At 47.8% G+C, this 27,148-nt stretch overlaps 1 protein-coding gene across 6 annotated transcripts in view; it reads left to right on the forward strand.

The window, feature by feature from the left end:
* LOC134603017 (DNA-directed DNA/RNA polymerase mu-like) overlaps positions 1-27,148 on the forward strand; it is a 77,778-nt gene that overhangs the window by 21,923 nt on the left and 28,707 nt on the right. For 3 of the 6 annotated variants that reach the window (XM_063448588.1, XM_063448587.1, XM_063448584.1), the window contains exons 10-12: positions 14,462-14,743; positions 16,626-16,709; positions 17,519-17,635. In XM_063448588.1, coding sequence (XP_063304658.1) covers positions 14,462-14,743; positions 16,626-16,709; positions 17,519-17,605 — 453 coding nt within the window. In that variant the 3' untranslated portion in view covers positions 17,606-17,635. Of the gene's footprint in view, positions 1-2,351; positions 2,489-14,461; positions 14,744-16,625; positions 16,710-17,518; positions 17,636-27,148 lie in introns of those variants that run through there. The other 3 variants (XM_063448586.1, XM_063448589.1, XM_063448590.1) reach the window with 3 other exon arrangements.

Raw genomic sequence — 27,148 nt, forward strand, 5'->3', positions numbered from 1 at the left:
GCAGGGATATGGGATGATAGTTAAAGGGGGTGGACGGGTCAAGGAATGTTTTTTTTTTTTTTCTTTTAAGTATAGGTACTACAGTGGCATGCTTAAGGTCAGCAGGGACAATGCCAAAAGAGAGAGAGCAGTTGAAGATGTGCGTTAAGGAAGGCACAAGACAAGTGGAGAGAGATCTAATAAGGTGAGATGGGACAGGATTGAGTGGGCAAGTGGTGGGGCGAGAGGAAAAAAGTAGAGCAGCCACCTTTTGGTCAGTAGAATGTCTGAAGGGTAGGAAAGGCATGTGTGGTTGAGAAACAGAATGGCAAGGAGGGGAGGATTCTTTCCTTAGCTGTTCAATCTTGTCAGTAAAGTAACATGCAAAGTTATCAGCAGTAATGTTAGTTTGGGGGATGGCCACAGCAGGGCGAAGAAGAGAATTAAAGGTGTCAAGGAGACGCCTGGGATTGCGGGAGCATGAACTAATGAGAGAGGAAAAGTAGGACTGTTTGGCAAGGGCAAGGGCTGCGCTGTATGAACACAATATGAATCTATAATGGAGAAAGTCTGAGTGGGTGTGAGACTTCCTCCAGGAGCGTTTAGCACAACGGGAGCATCTTTGCAGGTAGCGTATTGATTTAGTATGCCATGGTTGGGGGCGGATCCTCCTTTAGGTGCTTGTTTGAAGCGGTGCTGCAGCGTTCAAGGCAGATGTAAGAGTAGAGTTATATGTGGAGATGGCCAGTGAAGGACAGTAGAGGGAAGGGATGGACAGCAGTCGTGAATCTATATCAACTGACAACTGCTGGAGATCAAGAGTTGAGGGGGGTTAGGCTGAGGTTGTTGGGTGAGGGGGTACACGAGAGTAAAGGATAAGAGGTGGTGATCAGAGAGAGGAAATGGAGTGTTGCAGATATTAGATACTGTACATGCATAAAAGAAGATTAGGTCAAGGGTTTTGCCAGCTACATGGGTGGGAGAATTAACCCACTGTGATAGCCCGAGGGAGGAAGCAAGAGGTCAAAGGTGGGTTAATAGGTTGAAGTCCCCGAGAATTAGGGATGGAATATTAGGAGAGAGGAAATAGGGTAGCCAGGCAGCAAAGTGGTCAAGGAAGAGAAGAGGGGGTCGATAAATAACAGCAATGTTAGCAGAGAAGGGTTTGAAAAGGCGAATTGAATTTATTCATTGTTTCCAGGCTCATGCCAAATCCATGTGCCCAAATAAAATGTACCCCAAACCCTACGTCACTAGTATTGATATTGTATGTTTTTCTTAATTGTTAAGGAACCACCCTTCTCGACCCTTGGTTAACGTTTTTTTAGTTGTGGGATTATCACGGGGGTTTCACACAGGTATCATTCACTTGCCATCTGGTAAGCTTGAATGTTACAATTTACAGTCAGCCCTAGCAGATCTAGACTCTGTAGACAAACTGATAACGACTGAATTGGAACAGGGATTTGGTCTTGGCACTTTTAGCCCCCCCCCCCCCCCCCTCCCCCCTTAACCTCATGGAGAACAAATCCTATTGGGATAATCACTGGCAAATCTTCTCAGAAAAGAAAATTGATCTTTGATCTATCGCCACCACATTCCTCCACGGTTCCTAGTCTAAACTCTCTCATACTCTCAGAAGAGTTTTCCTTACAATACTCCACCATTGACAATGCCATCTGAGCCATTCTCGCAGCAGGGGCAGGGACATGGCTCAGTAAAACTGATATTGTCAATGCTTTCAAATGACTTCCTATTTCACCCCTCACTGTGGCATGGTTTATATTATTTTTTTTTCTGCAGACTCGTGTTTGGTTCCAAGAATAGCCCCAAAATATTCAATATTTTTGCGGAAACCCTATGCAGGTTGCTAGTTAATGTGTGCAGATGCCTGACTGTTATACATTACTTGGACGACTACCTCACGATTCCTCTCACCCCCCTCACAGTCAGTCAGTCTTTTTGAATCCCTGGGTATATCCGTATCCCCCAAAAAGATTAATTTTCTAGGAATTCAACTAGACTCGGTTAATATGCTGACCTGTCTTCCTCGTGAAAAAATTGAGCAAACTTTGTCAGGTATCGACCTTTCCTTACGATTGGGTTTCTGCAACTGGAAGGAACTACATTCGCTGCTTGGCTCGCTCAATTTTGCCATGAGGTTGGGCTGGTCACTCAGTCAGATGCTTCTTAGATAACCTAGCTACCTGCCACATTGTCAACAAAGGTCGATCATCCTCCATAATAGTCATTAGGTTTTTGAGGAAACTCACTTTTGGTGGGAGACACTCACCAATTATTTTCTTACATGTATTCACATCCCGGGGGTTTCTAATATATCCGCTGATCACCTGTCTCGTTCCCACTTGCAGGCATTTCACGAGACTCTTCCCACTGCCTCCCATCAAGCTACTTCTGTCTCTCCATTTCAAGACATGTTGGATTAAATGTTTTGTTGTTACATGCACAAAACCTCACCCACTTGACACTCTCGGATAACACTAGGAAATCCTACTGATTTGCATATTCACGACAAGTTTGCAATGGAGTCTTTATTGGGTTTCACTTCTTTTTGCCACCTTAAGATAAAATGATCTTATAACACTATTAAACTCTACCTAACAGGCATTCAACACCACATGCTGATACTACACTTTAACAGAACTGGATTCTTATCCTCTTATTAAATTAAAACCTTGCTAAAAGAGGTTTACAGAAATCTGACAAACTAAGAGACTACCCATCCAAGGTAAACTATTCCAATCCCTATATAATTTATTAGATACTTCTCCTTTCGAACCAAATACCAATATGGTAATCAAAACAGCCGTATACCTAGCCTTTTACAGTTTCCTAAGACCAAGGGAATTCACCTCTGTCACTCTAACTGCCACAGATTTCCTTACAACTAGGAATATTCCTAAAACCAGGGATCACTACATTCTGTCACTCAATCATTCCAAAACAAGTCAGATGGGACCTCTGGTCAATATACCATTCTACCCTACTTACAACAAATGGTGCCCAGTTCTGGTTTTAGATACATACTTCAGCACGTTTGTCAAATGCTACCTCACCAACCACTTCTTGAGCTACACGATTCCACACAATTTATGCTGTACGATTGCCTGCTATTAACTAGGCTTGGCCTTAATTCAAATCACTATTCAGGCCACTCTTTCCGCATAGGGGCAGCCTCATCTGCCCCCTCCAATAACACTCCAGCACATATCATCTAAGCCATGGGACGCTGGAAATCATCCATGTATACCCTATATATCCCTGATCCAGTTAAATAAACAAGTTATTATATATATATATAGAATAACCCTGCACTTCATGAAATTCAAAATATTCCTTCACTGTGCTTGTCAGGCGAAAATACAACAATGGATAATCCAGATAGCACTCCCAGGACTTGGAATAAGTATAAAACTTAACTTTTAATTTACTTTATAAATAAATCGACGTTTCAGTCTGTTACACACAGACTTTCATCAGGACTACTAGTATATATATGGGGTGATAAATATTAAAAATAATATTTTCATAAAAATTCATTTAATTTTTATTATATCAAAATTGATATCTTGGCACTGTTTCCCCGATTTATATTAATTAAAGCTGAGAATTACCCACTATTTTTAATTCTCATAGATGCTGGAGTACGTTTCATTAGAGGATTTTTATTTCACAAATTAATTATATAAAATATATATTTTTTTGACAATAATATTTAACATGCGTGACAATCAGTGAATATTTAGGTATAACATAAGTATACAATATGGCAATGATTTAACACAAATTACAGACGGCTAAATAGCAAGTTATGTGTATTCAGTTTTCAACAAGATTTACGACCGGATTCTTTGAAATCGGGTAACTAAAACTTCCTTAACACAGAACACAGAACACAGCAGCACAGCATAAAGCAATAAAAACTTTGGCTGACAGTCGAATCACACTGAATGAACTCATTCACTGCTGGCTGCAGTTCTCAAGATTTCCTATTATATTACAATGACAAATACTAGATCATTGACCTATGTCCATCCAATAAGAATAATTCTAACCAGATTTTACGTTTGCAGAATATTCCTAATTAAGATTAACTACGGTATTTCTAAATTATGTAACCGAATATATCTGGATAATTGCCTGGTATTCTATTTTTTTTTTTTAAATTCTTTATTTGTCAGGTCATGCACAAACTGGGTACAAAAGTGAGCACATTACTCATGGTAACATATACATAGGGAAACATATTCAATCGATTTTGCTTAGTCTCTGAGAAGGTCTAGGAAAGATGCCGGGTTAGCCATGCACAGTTTACATATCTGTTACACATATACAGAGGGGCGGCCACACAGGGATGCCGGGATGGACACATGTTCATTGTAAGCTGTCTATTTACATTCAGGTGGTTATATACAGGCATCATTGCTTTTGTGTACCAGAGCCACAGCCCCCATGCGCGGACATCCAGGCGGCCACACAGAGACACCAAAGATGGCCCCGCACCGCCGCCAAGACGGCCACACACAGCAGGCCACCTGTTCCCACCCCGACACCCGCTAGGGGCACCCCACTTGGCATGCACCTTCAGTTCTTCTGGTTGCTGTTGGTGGTGCTTTTGTCAATACCTGGCCATTGTATTTCAACGTTGCGTATTAGTGTCGTTCCCTATCCGCAGTTTGTACTTTAAGTACTAATGCCACGATCGAGAGTGCTTGAGTTTAGGCATGAGTTTTTCTTTATTTTAGTAGAGGTGAGATGCAGTATGAGGTAGTGAAAAATAAGGAGAGAGAAAGAAAGATAGGTGGGGGTGGGGAGAAGCTTAGGGGGGAGGAGCGGGACGGACTTACACTTTGCAGTTGGAGCTTGAGCTATTCGTCTGTAAATGCGCGCAATGTTCTTGTATGTGTGTGCGAGTCGGTGTTATGTCGTCTAATGGTCGGTATAGTCTTCCCAGGGTTCCCACGTTTTGATAAAGGAGGGGTACGTGTCTCTGAGTTGAGCTGTGAGTTTGTCCATGATATGTGCTTCTTTTATGTTTCCAGTAACTCTGTCCATTGGGGGTAAGTCGGCGTGCAACCACGTCTGTGCCATGGCTCGTCTGGCAGCTAAGTTTAGTTTATTGAATAGTTTTTGTTCCCTGTGTGTCAGAGCATCTAGTGGTTTTGCGATTAAGAATGCACCGGGGTCCGGTTGTATGTGTTTGTGTAGTACTTCTGTTTGTAGCTTGGCTATCTCGCTCCAGAAGGCGCTCGCTTTTGGGCAAGTCCACCACATGTGGAAGTATGTCCCCTTGTCCCCGCATCCCCTCCAACATGTGTCTGTGGTTGTTTTACCCATTCTGCAGAGTTTGACTGGTGTGGTGTACCACCTCATCAGGGTTTTGTAGCATTGTTCCTGGTGTAGGACGCAAATGGATGCCTTTGCTGCCGCCTCCCACACGTCCTGCCATTCCCCGCACTCAAGGGGTTGTTGTAGATCTGCCTCCCATTGTGCCACATATGTGGGTGTCTGTGTGTTTTTTGTTGGTGCGCTTAACTGTGTGTAGAGGAGGGTGATGAGGCCGGTACGTGGTCCCCCGGTTGTGCACATTGTTTCGTAGAAGGTAAATTTGGCCTGAGCTGCTGTGCGTATTTGTGGTTGTCCCGCAAAGTCACGCAGTTGCATATAACGAAAGAAGTCTTTCGTGGTTAGTGGGGCCAATGCTTTGAGGTCGTCAAATGTTTTGATGTGATTCCCCTGATATAGTTGGTGATAACGCTGTATGTCCGTATTTTCAATGTTGCGGAAATCCCTCGCCACTAGTCCTGGTGGGAATGCTTTATTACGGAGGTATGGGGTTAGTGGAGACACTTGGTGTGTTAGGGCATATTTATGTGCTGTTAAGTCCCAAATCCTGATTGAGTTCAGGATGGCCGGGCACCTCGTTCGAAGTTCTGGTCTGTCGGGTCGTGGCACCCAGATCCAGAACTGCGGGAGGTCGGAGCTCATGAGCAGGGTCTCTAAGTCGACCCATCTATGGGCATCTGGTGGTGAATGCCATTCGATGATTTGTGCAAGCTGTGCTGAAAGGTAGTAGAGGTAGAGGTTCGGGAGCCCCAGTCCCCCCTTGCTCTTTGGAGTATACAATGTCTGTCTGGCTATCCTGTGCCTCTTGTGCGCCCAGATAAAGTTGTCTATGGATGTTTGTAGTGTTTTGAGATCTCCCTTAGTTACTTTGACTGGTAGTGCTTGGAAAAGGAACAGGAGGCGAGGGAGAAGGTTCATCTTAACGCTATGGAGTCTCCCTATCCAAGAGATGGGTTTTTCGTGCCATTTATCAAGGTCTTTTATTAGGGTGGTCATGAGTCTCTGATGGTTTTCCGTGTAGAGGTCCTTGGGGTCGGCGGTTAGTTGTACACCTAGGTACTTGATTGGTCGGGGGCTGATGTGTAGGTTCGTGGCTCGTTGCAGCCAAGTCACTTCCGTCTCTGTCAACCCCAGTGGCATGCCCACCGACTTGTCCAGATTGATCTTATAGCCAGAGACCAGTCGGTACTCTTCCAGTAGGGTGATGAGGTTAGGTACTGAGCGTGTTGGGTCGGTGAGGGTAAGCAATATGTCGTCTGCGTAAGCAGAGACCACGAAGTCTGTCTGCGCTATAGTCATGCCCGTTATGTGGGGGTGGGCTCTGATGCGTTGAAGTAGTGGTTCAAGGGCTATTATAAATAGAAGGGGCGAGAGGGGACAACCCTGGCGTGTTCCGTTCGTCAAAGTAAATGGGCGTGTTTCAGCGCCCTGGATAAGCGTTTGCGCTCTGGTGTTGGTGTACAGGGCCTTCACAGCCGTTATAAAAAGGTCCGGTAGTTGTAGCTTACGCAAGACCGCGAACATGTAGTGCCACTGGATTCTGTCGAACGCCTTCTCCGCATCCAGAGAGAGGATCAGAGAAGGCGTTCGAGTCCTCCCGGCCCACCACATGAGGTCAGTGGCCCTTCTCGTGTTTTCATAGAGCTGTCTGGTGGGGACGAAGCCCACTTGATCAGCGTGTATGCATGTGGTAAGGAGGGGGTTTAATCTATTTGCAAGTACCTTGGCATAGACCTTCACGTCATAGTTTATGAGAGAGATGGGGCGATAGTTGGTGACTTGCGTGGCATCCCTCCCTGGCTTGGGGAGGAGTGTTATATTCGCGGTCGCCATGTCTGGGTTGGGGGCAGCCCCCCCAGTCCACTGTGTGTACATTTTCATTAAGTAGGGTGTTAATTCGTCCTTGAAGGCCCTGTAGTAGGTGCCGTCAAAACCATCGGGGCCCGGGGCTTTGTTCCCCTTGAGCCCTGCGATTGCTCTTTCTACCTCTTCCGCATCTATGGGCTCTTCCAGGGGTGCCATAAGGTCAGCCCCTATCTGTGGTAGCTGGGTTTCATCTAGGAAGGAGGACACCGTTGCTGCGTATGTTGCATTATCTCCTGCTAGTGTGGGGGAGTGGTTATACACAGACTCGAAATAGTTTGTGAATTCCTCATTTATCTCTTTAGGGGTTGTGAGGACCTGTCCATGTTTGTTTCTTATAGCTGTTATTAAGGTGTTGGCAGCTCTGGGTCTAAGGGCTCTCGCAAGGAGGGTGTCCATTTTGTTAGACTTTTCATAGAAAAGTCTTTTAGTCCTGAGGAGGTCTTTAGCAACGTCCTCTGTCATGAGTTCTCTGAGGGATCTTCTTGTGTTTGTCAATTCGCTAGTCGTGGCTGGGGTGGCTGTTTGCTTGTGTTGTGCTTCTAGTTTGCGTAGTTGGTTTTGCAGGTCTACTAACCTCTCGTGTTTTTTTTGTTTTTGTCGTGTCGCTATCTTTATAAGGAGACCCCGGATTACTGTTTTATGGGCCGCCCAGAGGGTGGTTGGGGATATATCAGGGGTGTCGTTGGTTTGGAAGTAGAGGACTATTTCTTTGAGGAGGTCCTCTTTGATGTGTGGATCCCTGAGGAGGGAGGCGTTTAGTCTCCACTTCCAAGGGGTGTGGTTGCTTGGGGTTTTTAGAGTAAGAGCAATGTCTGCATGATCAGACCACGATATGGGGTTAATCTCGGTGGTCTTAAGCCAATGCATGCCGAGTTTGTTTGTAAGGAACAGGTCTATCCGTGAGTAAGTGGTATGTGCCGCGGAGAAGAACGTGTAGTCCCGTTCTCCAGGGTGCTGGAGTCTCCATGGATCCAGCAGGCCTGTGCTCTGGATAAACTGGTGTAGGAGTTTATCTTGCGCTCCCCTGTTATGCGAACGGGGGAGGCGTGTGCCTCCACTACGGTCAGAAGCGGGACAGGGTGTGGCATTGAGGTCGCCTCCCAGGATGAGTATCCCCCTGGGGAGGTCCCTAATCAGGCTGGTTAGGTTCGTCCAGAACTGCGGGGTGGGGGTGTTTGGGGCGTATACATTTATTAGGTGATACGTATTAGCGTGCAGCGTGCCTGTGAGTACCACGTACCGGCCTTCAGTGTCAGTGTGTGTGCCCGTGATTTGAATGGGGCACCTTTTATGTATGAGGATCTCCACTCCGTTTTTTTTATAAGGAGCTCTGGAGGTGTATGCTTTCGTGAAAATATGGTTTGTTAGCTGCGTTTTAGCTGAGCGCGGTATGTGGGATTCCTGTATGAATGCAATGTCTGTTTGTTGTCTGCGTAGCTCCCTGAGAAGTAACCTGCGTTTGTTAGGGGCGTTAAGTCCGTTAACGTTCAGTGAGGTCAGTTTGAGGTCCATTTTGTGTCAGTGTGTGTTGTAAAGGTGTACTCACTCTGTGCCTTGTCGCTTACTGTAGGTCCGAGGCTCGCCCGTCTGCTTCCGTGTAATCTGTGTCCTTTCAGGTGTTGTAGCTCCTCCGAGGGGGAGGGGGGGGGGGGGGAGAGAGAGGAAAGCAAGAGAGTGGTAGGAAGAAAAGAGAAGATGAGGAGAAGGGGTAGTAGACGATAGGTGGTCTGCTACCTTAGAGAAAGCAAAATACAATTTAGTATTGATCTGCGTGTTTACCGTTCACAGTTCTACAATACAACCCCCTAAGTGGTGGGTCGGTATAACAGTGTATAAATACGATACTGTAACAAAATAATAATATAACAATTCCGGGTCTTACCAGTCGCCAGGAGCTATGGGGGTGTGCATCCACCGCGCCGAGGGATTCGCCTCAGGCGGGGTGGAGGCTCAGCCGCCTAGCACCCTAACGAGGCTCCCATTTAGAACAAATACAACCTTAGGTAGTAGGGTTCACATGCTGTAGTTGGTGGGCAGGGTGGGACTGGGGTAGGCATAGGGCCTGTCATTTTCCTTCTAGGGTTTTAGTATAGAGTTCGTACGTGGTTGGTGCTTGTGGCTGGTTTTTTTTTTTTTTTTTTTTTTTTTTTTTATATATCAATAAGCATTTTTACAATCATATGGTTATTTATTTATTCCTAGTTTTTCTTTTTTTTTTGTGCGTGTGCTTGTGCTGGGTCTTCCGTATCATGCCCGTAAGACATCGCTGTCCGATGGCTGCGGTTAGGCAGAGGTGACCAGGCTGCCCCCCGCTCTCTAGTTTGGCTAGCAGGCCTGCGGGCGTCCCCCTTTGCTGGTGGCTTATTGCCACGTGTTTGGGTGGTCGGAGTTCCCACATCACCCCCTGTCCGCACAGTAGGTGGGCTGGTGCTTGTAAGAGCAGCCAGGGCCCCTGAGGCACAACTCGTCTCCCCCCCCATCCCACCCCCCCCCCCCCCCGCCCGTAGTGACATAGTGCAAATTACCCCCCCACTATCCTATGTCCCAAACATAATGAGCTATCTTAGGTGCAATAACAATATGCAGTATGGCAATGTAAAACTTATGGTAATCAGCTGAAGCTTGCGTGTTTTATGTCCTTCTTATCTGGAGTCCCTCGTGCTGGGGTGGTGTGAGCCACCAGCTCCCCACGCTTCTGGTAGCAGGGTTAGTCCCTCCGTGTTGCTGGTGGGGATATGGAGGTCCGCAGGAGCCGTGATGTCGACGCTCTTCAGAAAGGCATGAACGTCCATAGAGGGTAGGAGGACGGCAGGCTTCGCGCCATTAAATGCTATTATCTTGAATGGATATCCCCATGCGAACCGGATTCCCTTTGCTCTGAGGAGGTCTGTGATCGGTTTCCATTCTCGCCTTCGCTGTAACGTTGCCGGCGCTACGTCCTGGTATAGCTGCAGCTCTACTTCGTTCCATTTATATATTTGTGTTCTGTTGCGTTTCAGTATGGCTTCTTTGGTTTGGAAATAGTGCCACTTTATAATCACATCTCTGGGCGGGCTGTTGTTGGGGCCCTTGGCCCGGAGGGCTCTGTGGATTCTGTCGATTAGCCAGTGTTGATCTGGTATGTCAGGCAGACCTTGGCGGAGGCAGTGTATAAGGGTAGTCTCCAGTTCAGCATCTGGTACAGACTCAGGTAGGCCGCGGACGCGCAAGTTGTTTCTGCGCGCTCTGTTAGAGATATCTTCTATCTCTAGTTCCATGTCCGTGATTCGCTGTTTCATGGCGTTGGAGGCTGCTGTGGAGCCGTTGTGGGCTGTAACTATGCGAGCCATGCGTTGCTCTATGGCCGTGGTGCGGGCCCCAATGGCGGCGATTTCGGCCTTAACTTCCGCCGCCGTTCGTGCGATCTCTGCTGCTAAATACCCCTTTACCTCTGCCAGGGATTGGAGGATGGCAGCGTTGGAGGCTTCTGGAGGGGCATCCGACCATGCGGGTGGACTCTCGTCTCCTCTCTGAGATGCAGCCTGGTCACTGTGTGCGCCACGTGCAGCGGGCCTCGGCGTGGTGAGCATGTCTGCTACTGAGACTGCCTCTCTGCGGCCGTACTTGCCGGTTTTGCGGCTGGACATCCGCGGGTACGGGGGTGCACCTCCTCGGGCTGAGTCAGGATCGGGATTTTAACGTGGTGAGTCGAGGTTTACAGCGGGTTACAGGGCGGTATTGGGAGTCTCGGGTGCGGAGCTCCTTCTCTAGGCGGCCATCTCGTTCAGCGCTCAAACCACGCCCCTCCTGGTATTCTATTTTTAAAGTTAAAAGTAATATAGACTTCATTGGTCCACCTGCAGGAATGGAATTACAAATTCTAAATATTAACGAATCATGACTCCTTAATGTTGGAATCAACAGCTTTTATTCAAGTATATTCTGCCTTTTAGTAAAACCAATTCATTTAAATTACTTAAATTAAATAAAACCAGCATAATTACCAGTTATGTTGTAGAATTTCTATTTTCAGGCTTGGGTATGTATCCCATTAATGGTGAATGAGAGTATGATGAGAATTGTGGGAAAAATTGTTCTGAATTTTAAAGATAAGTGTTCGTTGGAAGAGATGCAAAGAATTAGGTGTGTCCAGATGTCAGATCTTAGATGTTAGGTGTGAGTCCATCCTCAGTGTCCTTAATTTTAAAAAGAAGTGCTCTATACGTCACTAGTTGATAGGACCAATAGAGAACTGTGGGTATGTCTTCCCTACAGACTATCATCTAGATTTTGGTCAGTAGATGGCGCAATTACACCATAGAAAATTCTTGTCAGGGGGTCCATTTACCTTTTTGTATAAAGGGTTAACTGAATTTCATGATGCGTTTGACGTAATCTTGGTTATCATTATGGTTACCTATTCGTCAAAGACATGTCACTCTTCAAAGCATTTTCTTTGGTTTACGCCAGACTTATGTCTGCTGTTCTCGCCATACATTAGATTTCTGACACATCCTAAACTCTTCTTCACCTCTCTATACAATGGAACTTTGTTTGCTTTGGACTAGACTAGAGGAGGGAGAGCCCAGTCCGCCATTCCATGGCACACTCACCCTGTCACATAAACCCTACTAATCTTGTCACACTCCCTACTTCAGCTATTCCACATTCACCCCAACCATGCCACACCACACTGTCACATTAACCACCCCCTCCCCAATCCTGTCACACTTATCTCCCTTTGCCTGTTACACTCACCCTCCCTGCCAACATTATCTTATTCACCTGCACGCCCTGTCAGTTATCCCTTTACCCACCCTGTCACAGTCACTCCTAAACACATCATCATACACACACACATTCATGAAACATTGCTTAGCCATAAAAACAATGCACAAAGGCCACAAGCATCTGGTTTGGCATACGTTTAATGGACAAATTGACTCTGGTATATATTTTATGGGAAAACTGACTATGGCATGTTATGTGGGGCAAAGTGATACTGTTATGTGTTCTGTTTGGTGTGCTTTGATTGAGAAGCACTAATTTAGATCATTATTTATAGCTTGTCATTGCAATAATTTTTGAAACCTAAAGAAAAAATGAGCTTCAAATGCAAGAAGTTATTCTATGTTTGAATATATTAACAAAATAGTTAAAGTGGCTATGCTGCAGGGAGTGCCCTCCCAGAGTAAGTAGATAAACGGTTTGTTTTGAAAACTTTATATGGGGTGCAGAAGCTGAGTGCACTCGGCTAATGAGTGCAGCCCTACACCACTGGGTTTAGCTTAGTGCAGAGAAGTGCTCTGGTACCCCGCAGTAAATGTCAAACGTTTCTTAAACAATTTTACTACTTATGCTAGGGGTGACACTTCTGGTACCATAACCACTACAGTGGGATATGGTGCCTGGAGTGTTCCTTTAAGACCAATTTAAGCTTGTTTCTCTATGCTTTGAAACATTTTACAATACATTTGAAGGAAATGTGTAACTGTCACTGGTCAAGCTTACAATCAAGATCTTCAGAGTAGGGATACAAAATAGAATGTAACTTCTAGTTCGATAATGTCTAAATGGGTAAAATAGTAGGTTGCCATTATTTAAAAATATTTTTTTTATTTTTTATTTTTTTAAATTACTCTTTATTTTTGTTGTGCATTGGTACAAACACAGGTATGCAATAATACATGACAATAACGTGAGCATTGTACGCGGCACAAAAACTGCGTGTCATGGTAGGCTGCACATTTTTTTTTAAAAAGGAACAAGATATAATACGTACAATTAGGTTGAGAGTTGAGGGACTGCATAGTGAGGCATAATAATATGACAGAAAATTACATAAGCCGGTATCATAAAGCTTAAACTAATTACACTTATAACACATTGACGCTATCGTGATATATATTATTTTGGCGGCTTTGTGTATTAGGCGTATTAGGCCTTGATATCATTATGGTCGCACTCTGGAACAGTCATTTGAAGTGTGGTCCAGATTCATTCGCTAGACAATGGTAACGTAAAATGATAGAACAGCCTAAGTGGTAGCGTCTAAATAGGTTAACATAAGGCATAACTATGGTTTCTGTGGTTGTCCCACAGGAGCAGTCTGTACACTTATCTATAATGTGTGCAACGATGGAGCGGCTTAAATAGGCTCAGCAATATTTCTCCAGTTTCTGTATGTGCTGTAGAGGCAAGGTGGCTTAGGCCATCTGCCCTAGCCCCATCCCCATCCCCATTATGCCAGAGCGTTGAGGTAATAATAAAGCGTTGTGTGTTGTAAAAATGATATTTTGACATAACCATGAGAGGCAGTTAATTGACTAGTCTTAGGTATCCCTCTCAAGCACTTCCCTAGATCTAGACAATGACATGTCCACATTAAAGGAAGACTTTGGGCATCAACAGAATTTGCATTTGACCTTTTATTCATTATGTGTTTTTTCTCCCTGTTAAAATCTGTTTGCTTAAAGAAAAAGGCTTGTAACATTTTACAGCAGAACTCTGTACTTTTAGCCACGCTCTTTTCACAAAGCACCATTTCTTATTAGATGTATTCTGAGTATATACTCTGCTCAGCCAAGGAGAGACCAGTGAGCTTAACTGTTGACTTCACCCACTTTATAACTATTGTCTTATTGGTATAGTATTTTAAAGCTCTACTTTGAGGAAAGGGTAGAAATGATAAGAGGACAGGGATTGGCTCTGGGTTGCAGTGGGGTAAGCAATTCAGTTTCTGAGTGCATGCTCAGAATACATATCATATGAAAGATTATATGTGAAAAGATGGAGAGTGGCTAACGACACAGGGATATGCCCTGTGTAAAGCTACAAAACATTTTATTTATTTTGCCGGAACTAATGAGATTTAAAAGTGAAGAATAACACTGCATAAATATAAAAAGACAAAATCTAGTTGATGCCTAGAATATGATTTGAGTATCCTTTTTAAAAATCCCCTAGCATCATTACCTTTAAGCAAAAGTACAACTAAACCTAAACTAAAAAAGACTTGTACATTAGTTTAATGAAAACTAATTCTTGCTTACTTTTATTGCACTGTTAAGATATGTGTGCTACATCATTATATCTAAACATTATACTACTAATATTGTAAAACGGCACCTGTATTTCCAGTATATTTATAGAGTATTGGAGTTAAAACCGTTTTGCTCTGTGTATTTTATTATGTTTCATGTGAATTGTTTCTTTCAGTGTAATATTGTAGGATATCTGTTCTCATCACTCACTAAATCTCTCCATTCAGGGTTTGATCTTATACTATCACATGAAAAAGAGGAAACATACATCACGTGCAGTTTCCAGCTTAATGGATGGCCATGAAACCTACTATACCATCTGTGCCCTGCCAAGCAGCAGCTCGCAGAACACAGATCTTGAAGTAAAACCATACAATTTTGTGGATGCAGAACAGATGGCTTGTCTGAAGTCACAGATCTCCAAGGGCTGGAGAGCAGTGCGAGTGGATTTGGTGGTTACACCGCATGCTGAGTATCCTTATGCTCTTTTGGGATGGACAGGATCAAAGGTTTGTAGTACATTGGCTTGGATTATGTTTGTAGACCTGTTCATGAAATCTGTTGTACTCTTTTTCAAATTCTGCTTTAGCGTCGCTTTCTGTTTAATGCTAGTTTTTATGGATTAGTGGAAAACAAGACTAATAGTGTGCAGTCAATGACAAAATATGAAGGATTAACAAAACAATAAATGAAAAAAGTTGCAAATGAAACAAGTTGCAATAGGACTGCAGGTTTAGGAAATGGGTTATGTAGGTGTGCTCGCACAGTGTGAGAGAGCCAAAGTTCTCAGTCACTTGAAGATAGGAGAGTTACAGTGGCCTATAGTGAAATGCTTATCTGTATGCATTGCCCACTGAATCTTGGATTTAATGTGGGATCGTTTTGTAACCAACAAACAATCTGCAACAGATTTCTACACTGCAACCTGCGATTTATTTATTTTTCTCGTGAGAAGCTTAAGACGAGATGATAAAAATACACATGGGTCAGGTGAGACGGTTTTTAGAACACCTGAGAAAGGAGAGAATAGATCTCCAGAAGATTTAATTTTTTTATTTATGACAAAAATATTCTGGGAATAAAGGCAGCAAATGATGTGCTAATCAGATTAGTACATCTATAATATCAATATTTTAATGTCCTAATTATCAATGCATTGCAGTAGCCAGTTAGTTGACATTTGTATTAGCTTTTCTGCTTCTGTCCAAGCAGCACAGAAGATGTTGACATGCGACTGACTTAGCATATGTTTCAAATCGCTTCAGCTATATACTGCATTTACTCAAAGGTGATTTCCATACCCGTAAAATTACTTGTATGTCATTAGCAGACCTTGTGATTTTCTACCTTTTTCCATAAAAATGGCAATCATAAGGATGTGGCAGACTCGTCTATTTTGTCTGTGAATAGGTACATTGAGAATTTTTTATTTTTTTTTCAATTTGACAATTTGTATTTGTTTTATTAGGGTACAGAAGAAAAAGGGGGGGGGGTAGGGGTAAGAAGGCATCTGCCCGTTATATTGTTATTCACATTTTACATAGCAGGTACGGTAAAGACAAGACATTGGAATGATAGACCTTGCTTTGTACACAAATATACACGTTTTGTTTCTTTATGAGACCTGTCCAGACCGGTGGCGCAGTCCTGCTGCTGGAGTCCCCCCGGTCACTAGGCAGTCTCGCTTTGGTGGTCTACTGTCATGTATGTCCCTATAGGGTGGCTGAGTTACGTCACTCTGCGCCTCTATGCAGGCTTCCTTCTATATAGAACTATGTACAAAGGAGTGGGTTCCCCAGCTCGTCTTATGTGAGAGACGAATTTAGAGGGTGGTATAGAAAAGTTGGAGGCTTTTGGTTTTGTGTTGGAGCCTTCTGTCTGACTATCCTTGGGTGGGGTGGGGCTTTCTGCTCATTCTCCACACAGTCTCTTTACTGGGTGGGTGGAGTATGTTCGTCAGCTACTTGTTAGCAGGAGCAATAAAGGTATTATTTGGGTTTTGTATGTAGTGAGCTGTCATGGTTCGTATGTAGGTAGGGTCTCCAGCTGTGTTGTGCATATATCTTCTCTTGGACCTGGTTCCCAGCTTTTTAGGGCTATACATGTCTTTCATTTCCCTTCTGACTTCCCACATCGGTGTGGTCAATGGACTTGAAGGTGTCTAGTCTAGCTATGCAACTTTGCACACTTTGATTGGATCGGAGGCTTTTCCTGGCCATATTTTCATAATCTAAGGTAGTGAGCTGCTGGATGAGGGTCAATTTTTTTTTTTTTTTTTTTTTTTTAATAGTCACACTGCATACAAGGGAAATGTGGCACAATAAATGATTGCTGATTTCTTATTTAAATGCCCATGGTAAAAAAAAAAAAACAGTCTACTCTTCTTTACAGCACTTTGAGAGGGAACTCAGGAGGTACTCCTTGCACGAGAAAAAAATGTCTCTAAACAGCCATGGGCTTTATGACACTGAAAAGGTGAGATTCTGCCTTCTGAATATCCCTCTTTTGCAGGTTTTCTGAAAATTGATCATCCTGCAAGTGTCGGCTGCACATAGGAACTTGATGATCTATTAACCAATCTTTTCACACATTGCTTTCAATTAGTGAGGACGTGTGACTTCACTCACACATGCTTAGTAATGTTACTAATAACTATGCAATGGCGATGCACAATATAGCCAAGAGTGGTATTTCAATCATTACAAAAAATAAAATATTCTACTAACTTCCAATAATTTGCTCAAAAAGATTATCTGTGAATATAATTGTTCCATGTGTTTTTTGTTTTTTTTTGTTTTTTTTATATCTTGTTTCTCTTCGCCTTGAAAGAGGGAGACAAGAAAGGGTGGAGTCATGGTGAAATAGTTTTGTTATAGAATGTTTACGGCATTGTGCACAAAAAAAAAAAATCAGGGATGATTATTTGCATGATTCGCAATCAGATTCACTCTTTCACGAGTACCAGGCACCTAAATCATATTTGCATGTAAGGTGCTCTTTATTAGGAACTCTGAGTCAAGATTCAAAGGTCACTGTTTGTAAATGCCTATATTGTCCACAGCACAGGACATGAGGCGGTTAGTCACCTCCCATTAAAATAATTCTGTTTAACATAAAAGTTGGAGTTTATGGCATGAGTGCTTTCTAATTTGTGTGTACTGCTACACTAGGCAAGACTTAATGTAAGTAACTTTCTCAGTCAATTATGAAGATGCATTATAACTCTGATAATGTTCACATAGGTAATGCATGATCATTAGACAATTTTCCTTTTCTGTTTACAGAGATGTTACCTACCCGCTCATTCTGAAGAGGAAATCTTTAAACATCTTGGCTTGACATACATTTCACCTTCTGACAGAAATGCCTGACTGGTGAAGGTTTACGACTTCATAACTCAGGTAAAATTGCTTGAAGAGACATCCTGCATGAAGGAGGTTCCGCTCTGTTTACATTTTTATAAATCTTGGTGTGGTTTTTTTGGGGTTTTTTTTTTTTATGCACCTGGTTATTCAATTGGATTTGTATTTGCATTTAACCCTAAAGAGAAATTATATCTAGTTCATAATTTTCCTTATGAATTGGGGATTTGAATGCAGTTCACATTTAACTCAGGATTCCATCAAGCTGCCGCTTCATGCACTGGCTTCTGCGTTAGTGCTGCCAGAGCTTTCAGGTAGTCCATTGTAGCTAACATTCTGGTTGCTGGCCATGTCCACTCTATAGTAAAAGGCACTTGACTATTAAAGGGCTACTCCAAGCACCAAATCAATGTCAATGTAATGTAGCAGCTTTGGTGTATAGATCATGCCCCTGCAGTCTCGGTGCTCAGTTCTGTCATTTAAGAGCTATATCATTACTGTTGTTTCTATTTATGCTGCCCTAGTCATGCCTTCTTACAGCTAACCTTAAAAAAATTTTCATTTTTAATCCGATCTTAAAGCATAGTGTATTTACTTTAGAAAATTGAATCTCTGCTCTGTTAATTGCACTATAATCATACACATGGAGGTCTTTTGCAAGCCTTAGCAGACAATTAACACAGCAGGAGATAAGATATTCTTGAGAATTTAAAAATTAGATCTTTCTTCACAGGAATTATGTATGTTGATTGTATAAGTCACAGGCAGGGTAGGTGTGGCTAGGGTTGCATAAAGAAAGTGATTTAACTCCTAAATGGCAGAGAATTGAGCAGTGACCTATACACCAAACCACTGCATTAAACAAAAGTTGTTAGTGTCCCTTTAAAGAGCAATGATGGAATTACTCTGTCATGGTTGTCATTCTCTTAACCCCTTTCCCGACCTCGAACTGCGGCTTTTGACACTGTTGATCATCAACAACTTCTTCTCATCCTCCGCAATATCAGTCTACAAGATATTGCTTTCTCCTGGTGCTCCTCCTACCTCTCACAGTGCTCTTTCAGTGTTTCTTTCTCTGGCTTTGCTTCTTCTCCCCAACTCCTCTCTGTTGGTGTCCCCCAAGGGACAGTCCTTGGTCCCCTACTGTTCTCCATCTATACTGCCTCCCTTGGTAAACTCATTAGCCCCTTTGGCTTCCAATATCATTTTTATGCAGATGACACGCAAATCTACCTGTCCTCTCCTGATCTCTCCCCATCCCTCTTGACTAGTGTCTCTGACTGCCTCTCTATTTCTAACTGGATGGCTGCCCACTTCCTTAAACTAAACTTGACCAAAACTGAAATTCTAGTCTTACCTCCCTCAAGTGTTGTTACTCCTGTGTCTATCTCCCTGCAAGTCAATGGTGCTACCATCAGCTCCACCACGCAGGCTCACTGCCTAGGTGTTCTCTTTGACTCCGACCTCTCTTTCAAGCCTCATGTTCAGTCTATCGCCAAATCTGGTCGTTTCCACCTCAAAAACATTGCGCGCATCCGACCCTACTTAACTCCAGATGTGACTAAGGTGCTGGTCCATTCCACTGTCCCTTGCTCGCCTTGACTACTTTAATCCTCTTCTCAGTGATCTTGCGTGCTCCCATCTTGCGCCGTTACAGTCCATAATGAATGCGGCCGCGAGGCTCATCTTCTTGTCCGCCCGCACCTCCCACGCCTCACCCTTTTGTCAGTCCCTACATTGGCTTCCTGTAAGATATAGGACTCAATTTAAAATTCTGGTTCTTGCTTTCAAATCTCTACATAATGCTGCTCCCACCTATCTATCCTCCCTAATACAGAAGTATGTCCTGTCTAGGCCCTTACGCTTTGCTGAAGACTTATGTCTATCTTCTGTCCGTACTCCCACCTCTAATGCTCGCCTTCAAGACTTCTCAAGGGCTGCTCCGTTCCTGTGGAACTCGCTTCCCTCCTCTGTTAGATGCTCACCCAGTCTCCACTTCTTCAAAAAATCATTAAAAACCCACTTCTTCATAAAAGCGTATCAATTAAACTGTTAATAGCTACCAACTAATTCCTCTTTTGCAACTGTCACTAGTCTAATACTATCCTTACCTTTTTGTGTCACTTTACCCCACTCCCTCCAGCATGCTCATTGAGCAGGGCCCTCAACCCCTCTGTTCCTGTGTGTCCAACTTGTCTGGTTACAACTACATATCTGTTTGTCCATCCATTGTAAAGCGCTGCGGAATTTGATGGCGCTATATAAATAACATCATCATCATAATAAGTACGTTCAACAAAAATGGTCCTTGAAAGTTACAGGTTCAAATATAAGGCTTGATTTTGCATTTTTTCACGTTGAAATTTGCCAGATTGGTTATGTTGCCTTTGAGACCGTATGGTAGCCCAGGAATAAAAATTACCCCCATGATGGCATACCATTTGCAAAAGAAAACAACCCAAGGTATTACAAATGGGGTATGTCCAGTCTTTTTTAGTAGCCACTTAGTCACAAACACTGGCCAAAGTTAGCATTCATAATTGTTTTTTTTTTTTGTTGTATTTTTTTGCCTTTTTAGCTACTAAAAAAGACTGGACATAACGCATATTGGGTTGTCTATTTTATAAAAAAAATATGTACATGTGAAGGGATATTCAGGGATTCCTGACATATATCAGTGTTACAATGTAACTTGCGTTAATGTAGAAAAAAAATGATTTGGAAATAGAAAAATGCTACTTGTACTTATTGCCCTATAACTTTCAAAAAAAGCTGAAAATATGTTAACATTTGGGTATTTCTAAACTCAGGACAAAATTTTGAAACTATTTAGCACGGGTGTTTTTTGGCGGTTGTAGATGTGTAATTGATTTTGGGGGTCAAAGTTCGAAAAGGGTTTTTTCTTTTTGTTTTTTTTATTTAATTTTATCATATTTCATAACTTATTTATTTTTTATAGTAAGTTATGTGATATGATGAAAATAATGGTATCTTTAGAAAGAGACCATTTAATGAGTACGGGAAAAATTGCAGCCAAGCACAAAGACCGCAAAATGTGAAAACAACCCTGGTCCTTAACGGTAAGAAAATTGAAAAACTGTCTGGTGGGGTTAAGGACCCATGACAGAATAATCCTGTCATGTGATATTATGCCAGTAGTGACCATTTTACTGCTTGTAACTGAACCACAGGGATCATTTGATACCTGGGCCAGAATTGGCGGCTTCAGACTGACCGATTCTCTGTTTGCAATCCTCAAAGTGAGCGCTGCAAAACATTAAATACATTAAAGACATTTAAAATAGGGTATGAAATCCCTATTGTTACAATGCAATCTGGGACTCCTCTCTGTCAGCTGGGGTCATTGCTGACTTTCAGTGCTGCAAGCGGCTCAACTGTCAGAGTATGCAGCATATTCAGTTGGGATTTAAATCCCTATTGAAGGGAATGTAGTGTAAGCATGGCTAACACACCATGGGGACCCAGGTATCAAGCAATTGATGGCACTCAGCCACTGTGATTCTCTGTGTGCTTCCTGCTTATGGAGATCCACAGGGTCTGAACAGACCTGAAAGGTCTCCCTCAATTCCATTGGCTTTGCCCAGGGCCGTCTATAATATGAATAGGACCCTGGGCAAAGCATTTTTTGGGCCCCATGGGCACTGTCCCTCCCACCCCCCAATTACATCCAACCCCACTTTTCACCACAATGCAGTGGGGGAAGTGAAGTAGAGAGATTCAAAACATACTGACAGACATACTGACACACATACTGACACATACACACACACAGACATATTGACACATTTGCAGATACATACTGACATACACATACTGGCAGACATATTGACACACATTCAGACATACAGACACACTGACAGATATATTGACGCACACAGACATATACTAACAGAAATACTGAAACACACACAGACACACACATACACTGACAGACGTATTGACACACACACACGTGCATACTGACACACACACACACGGACGGGCATGCTGACACGCACACACACACACGGACAGGCATGCTGACACGCACACACACACGGACGGGCATGCTGACACGCACACACACACACACACACGGACGGGCATGCTGACACGCACACAGACACGGACGGGCATGCTGACACGCGCACACACACAGACACGGACGGGCATGCTGACACACACAGACACGGACGGGCATGCTGACACGGACGGGCATGCTGACACGCACACACACACGGTCGGGCATGCTGACACGCACACACACACACGTGCATACTGACGCACACACACGGACGGGCATGCTGACGCGCACACACACACGGACGGGCATGCTGACGCGCACACACACACGGACGGGCATGCTGACGTGCGCACAAACGGACGGGCATGCTGACGCGCGCACAAACGGACGGGCATGCTGACGCGCGCACAAACGGACGGGCATGCTGACGCGCGCACAAACGGACGGGCATGCTGACGCGCGCACAAACGGACGGGCATGCTGACGCGCGCACAAACGGACGGGCATGCTGACGCGCGCACACACGGACGGGCATGCTGACACGCGCACACACACACACACGGACGGGCATGCTGACACGCGCACACACACACACACGGACGGGCATGCTGACACGCGCACACACACACACACGGACGGGCATGCTGACACGCGCACACACACGGACGGGCATGCTGACGCGCACACACACACACACACGGACGGGCATGCTGATGCGCGCACACACACACACGGACACACACACACGGACGGACGGGCATGCTGACGCGCACACACACACGGACGGGCATGCTGGCGCACACACACACGGACGGGCATGCTGACGCGCACACACACACGGACGGGCATGCTGACGCGCACACACACACGGACGGGCATGCTGACGCGCACACACACACGGACGGGCATGCTGACACACACACACACACACACACGGACGGGCATGCTGACACACGCGCGCACACACACGGACGGGCATGCTGACACACGCGCGCACACACACGGACGGGCATGCTGACACGCGCGCGCGCACACACACGGACGGGCATGCTGACACGCGCGCGCGCGCACACACACGGACGGGCATGCTGACACGCGCGCGCACACACACGGACGGGCATGCTGACGCGCGCGCACACACACGGACGGGCATGCTGACGCGCGCACACACACGGACGGGCATGCTGACACACACACACACACACACACGGACGGGCATGCTGACACACGCGCGCACACACACGGACGGGCATGCTGACACGCGCGCGCACACACACGGACGGGCATGCTGACACGCGCGCGCACACACACGGACGGGCATGCTGACACGCGCGCGCACACACACGGACGGGCATGCTGACACGCGCGCGCACACACACACGGACGGGCATGCTGACGCGCGCGCACACACACGGACGGGCATGCTGACACGCGCGCGCACACACACGGACGGGCATGCTGACGCGCGCGCACACGCACGGACGGGCATGCTGACGCGCGCGCACACGCACGGACGGGCATGCTGACGCGCGCACACGCACGGACGGGCATGCTGACACGCGTGCACACACGCACGGACGGGCATGCTGACACACGCGCACACGCGCACACACACGGACGGGCATGCTGACACGCGCGCGCACACACACGGACGGGCATGCTGACACACACGCGCGCGCGCACACACACGGACGGGCATGCTGGCACACACACACACACACACACGGACGGGCATGCTGACACACGCGCACACACACACGGACGGGCATGCTGACACACACGCGCGCACACACACACGGACGGGCATGCTGACACACGCGCGCACACACACGGACGGGCATGCTGACACACGCGCGCGCACACGGACGGGCATGCTGACACACGCGCGCGCACACACACACGGACGGGCATGCTGACACGCGCGCACACACACGGACGGGCATGCTGACACACACGCGCGCGCACACACACGGACGGGCATGCTGGCACACACACACACACGGACGGGCATGCTGGCACACACACACACACACACACACGGACGGGCATGCTGGCACACACACACACACACGGACGGGCATGCTGACACACGCGCACACACACACACACACACACGGACGGGCATGCTGACACACACACACACGGACGGGCATGCTGACACACGCTGGCACACACGGACGGGCATGCTGACGCGCGCACACACACGGACGGGCATGCTGACACACACACACACACGGACGGGCATGCTGACACACACACACGCGCGCGCGCGCACACACACGGACGGGCATGCTGGCACACACACACACACACACGGACGGGCATGCTGACACACGCGCACACACACACACGGACAGGCATGCTGACACACACACGCGCACACACACACACACGGACGGGCATGCTGACACACGGACGGGCATGCTGACACCCACACGGACGGGCATGCTGACACCCACACGGACGGGCATGCTGACACCCACACGGACGGGCATGCTGACACCCACACGGACGGGCATGCTGACACACACACACACGCGCGCACACACACACGGACGGGCATGCTGACACACACACGCGCGCACACACACACGGACGGGCATGCTGACACACACACACGCGCGCACACACACACACGGACGGGCATGCTGACACACACACGCGCGCACACACACACACACACGGACGGGCATGCTGACACACACACACGCGCACACACACACACACACACGGACGGGCATGCTGGCACACACACACACACACACACGGACGGGCATGCTGACACACGCGCACACACACACACACGGACGGGCATGCTGACACACACACACACGGACGGGCATGCTGACACACGCTGGCACACACGGACGGGCATGCTGACACGCGCGCGCACACACACGGACGGGCATGCTGACACACACACACGCGCGCACACACACGGACGGGCATGCTGGCACACACGCACACACACACACACGGACGGGCATGCTGGCACACACGCACACACACACACGGACGGGCATGCTGGCACACACACACACACGCGCGCACACACACGGACGGGCATGCTGGCACACGCGCACACACACACACACGGACAGGCATGCTGACACACGCGCACACACACACACACACGGACGGGCATGCTGACACACACGCGCGCACACACACACACGGACGGGCATGCTGACACACACACGGACGGGCATGCTGACACACACACGGACGGGCATGCTGACACGGACGGGCATGGTGACACGCACACACACACGGTCGGGCATGCTGACACGCACACACACACGTGCATACTGACGCACACACACGGACGGGCATGCTGACGCGCACACACACACGGACGGGCATGCTGACGCGCACACACACACGGACGGGCATGCTGACGCGCACACACACACGGACGGGCATGCTGACGCGCGCACACACGGACGGGCATGCTGACGCGCGCACAAACGGACGGGCATGCTGACGCGCGCACAAACGGACGGGCATGCTGACGCGCGCACAAACGGACGGGCATGCTGACGCGCGCACAAACGGACGGGCATGCTGACGCGCGCACACACGGACGGGCATGCTGACGCGCGCACACACGGACGGGCATGCTGACGCGCGCACACACGGACGGGCATGCTGACGCGCGCACACACGGACGGGCATGCTGACACGCGCACACACACACACACACACGGACGGGCATGCTGACACGCGCACGCGCACACACACGGACGGGTATGCTGACGCGCGCGCACACACACGGACGGGCATGCTGACGCGCGCGCACACACACGGACGGGCATGCTGACACACACACGCACACACACGGACGGGCATGCTGACACACGCGCGCACACACACGGACGGGCATGCTGACACGCGCGCGCACACACACGGACGGGCATGCTGACACGCGCGCGCACACACACGGACGGGCATGCTGACACGCGCGCGCACACACACACGGACGGGCATGCTGACACGCGCGCGCACACACACGGACGGGCATGCTGACGCGCGCGCACACACACGGACGGGCATGCTGACGCGCGCGCACACACACGGACGGGCATGCTGACACACGCGCGCACACACACGGACGGGCATGCTGACACACGCGCGCACACACACGGACGGGCATGCTGACACGCGCGCACACACGCACGGACGGGCATGCTGACACACGCGCACACGCGCGCACACACACGGACGGGCATGCTGACACGCGCGCGCACACACACGGACGGGCATGCTGACACACACGGACGGGCATGCTGGCGCACACACACACGGACGGGCATGCTGGCACACACACACACGGACGGGCATGCTGACACACGCGCACACACACACGGACGGGCATGCTGACACACACGCGCACACACACACGGACGGGCATGCTGACACACGCGCGCACACACACGGACGGGCATGCTGACACACGCGCGCGCACACGGACGGGCATGCTGACACACGCGCGCGCACACACACGGACGGGCATGCTGACACACGCGCGCACACACACGGACGGGCATGCTGACACACACACGCGCGCGCACACACACACGGACGGGCATGCTGGCACACACACACACACACGGACGGGCATGCTGGCACACACACACACACGGACGGGCATGCTGACACACGCGCACACACACGGACGGGCATGCTGACACACACACACACGGACGGGCATGCTGACACACGCTGGCACACACGGACGGGCATGCTGACGCGCGCACACACACGGACGGGCATGCTGACACACACACACGCGCGCGCACACACACGGACGGGCATGCTGGCACACACACACACACACACACACGGACGGGCATGCTGACACACGCGCACACACACACACACGGACAGGCATGCTGACACACGCGCACACACACACACACGGACGGGCATGCTGACACACGGACGGGCATGCTGACACACCCACACGGACGGGCATGCTGACACACACACACGGACGGGCATGCTGACACACACACGGACGGGCATGCTGACACACACACGCGCGCACACACACACGGACGGGCATGCTGACACACACACGCGCGCACACACACACGGACGGGCATGCTGACACACACACACGGACGGGCATGCTGACACACACACGCGCGCACACACACACACACGGACGGGCATGCTGACACACACACACGCGCGCACACACACACACACACACGGACGGGCATGCTGACACACACACACGCGCACACACACACACACACGGACGGGCATGCTGGCACACACACACACACACACACACACACGGACGGGCATGCTGACACACGCGCACACACACACACACACGGACGGGCATGCTGACACACGCTGGCACACACGGACGGGCATGCTGACACGCGCGCGCACACACACGGACGGGCATGCTGACACGCGCGCGCACACACACACACGGACGGGCATGCTGGCACACACGCACACACACACACACGGACGGGCATGCTGGCACACACACACACACGGACGGGCATGCT

This window comes from Pelobates fuscus, chromosome 3 (assembly GCF_036172605.1).
Source record: "Pelobates fuscus isolate aPelFus1 chromosome 3, aPelFus1.pri, whole genome shotgun sequence".
Taxonomy (NCBI): domain Eukaryota; kingdom Metazoa; phylum Chordata; class Amphibia; order Anura; family Pelobatidae; genus Pelobates; species Pelobates fuscus.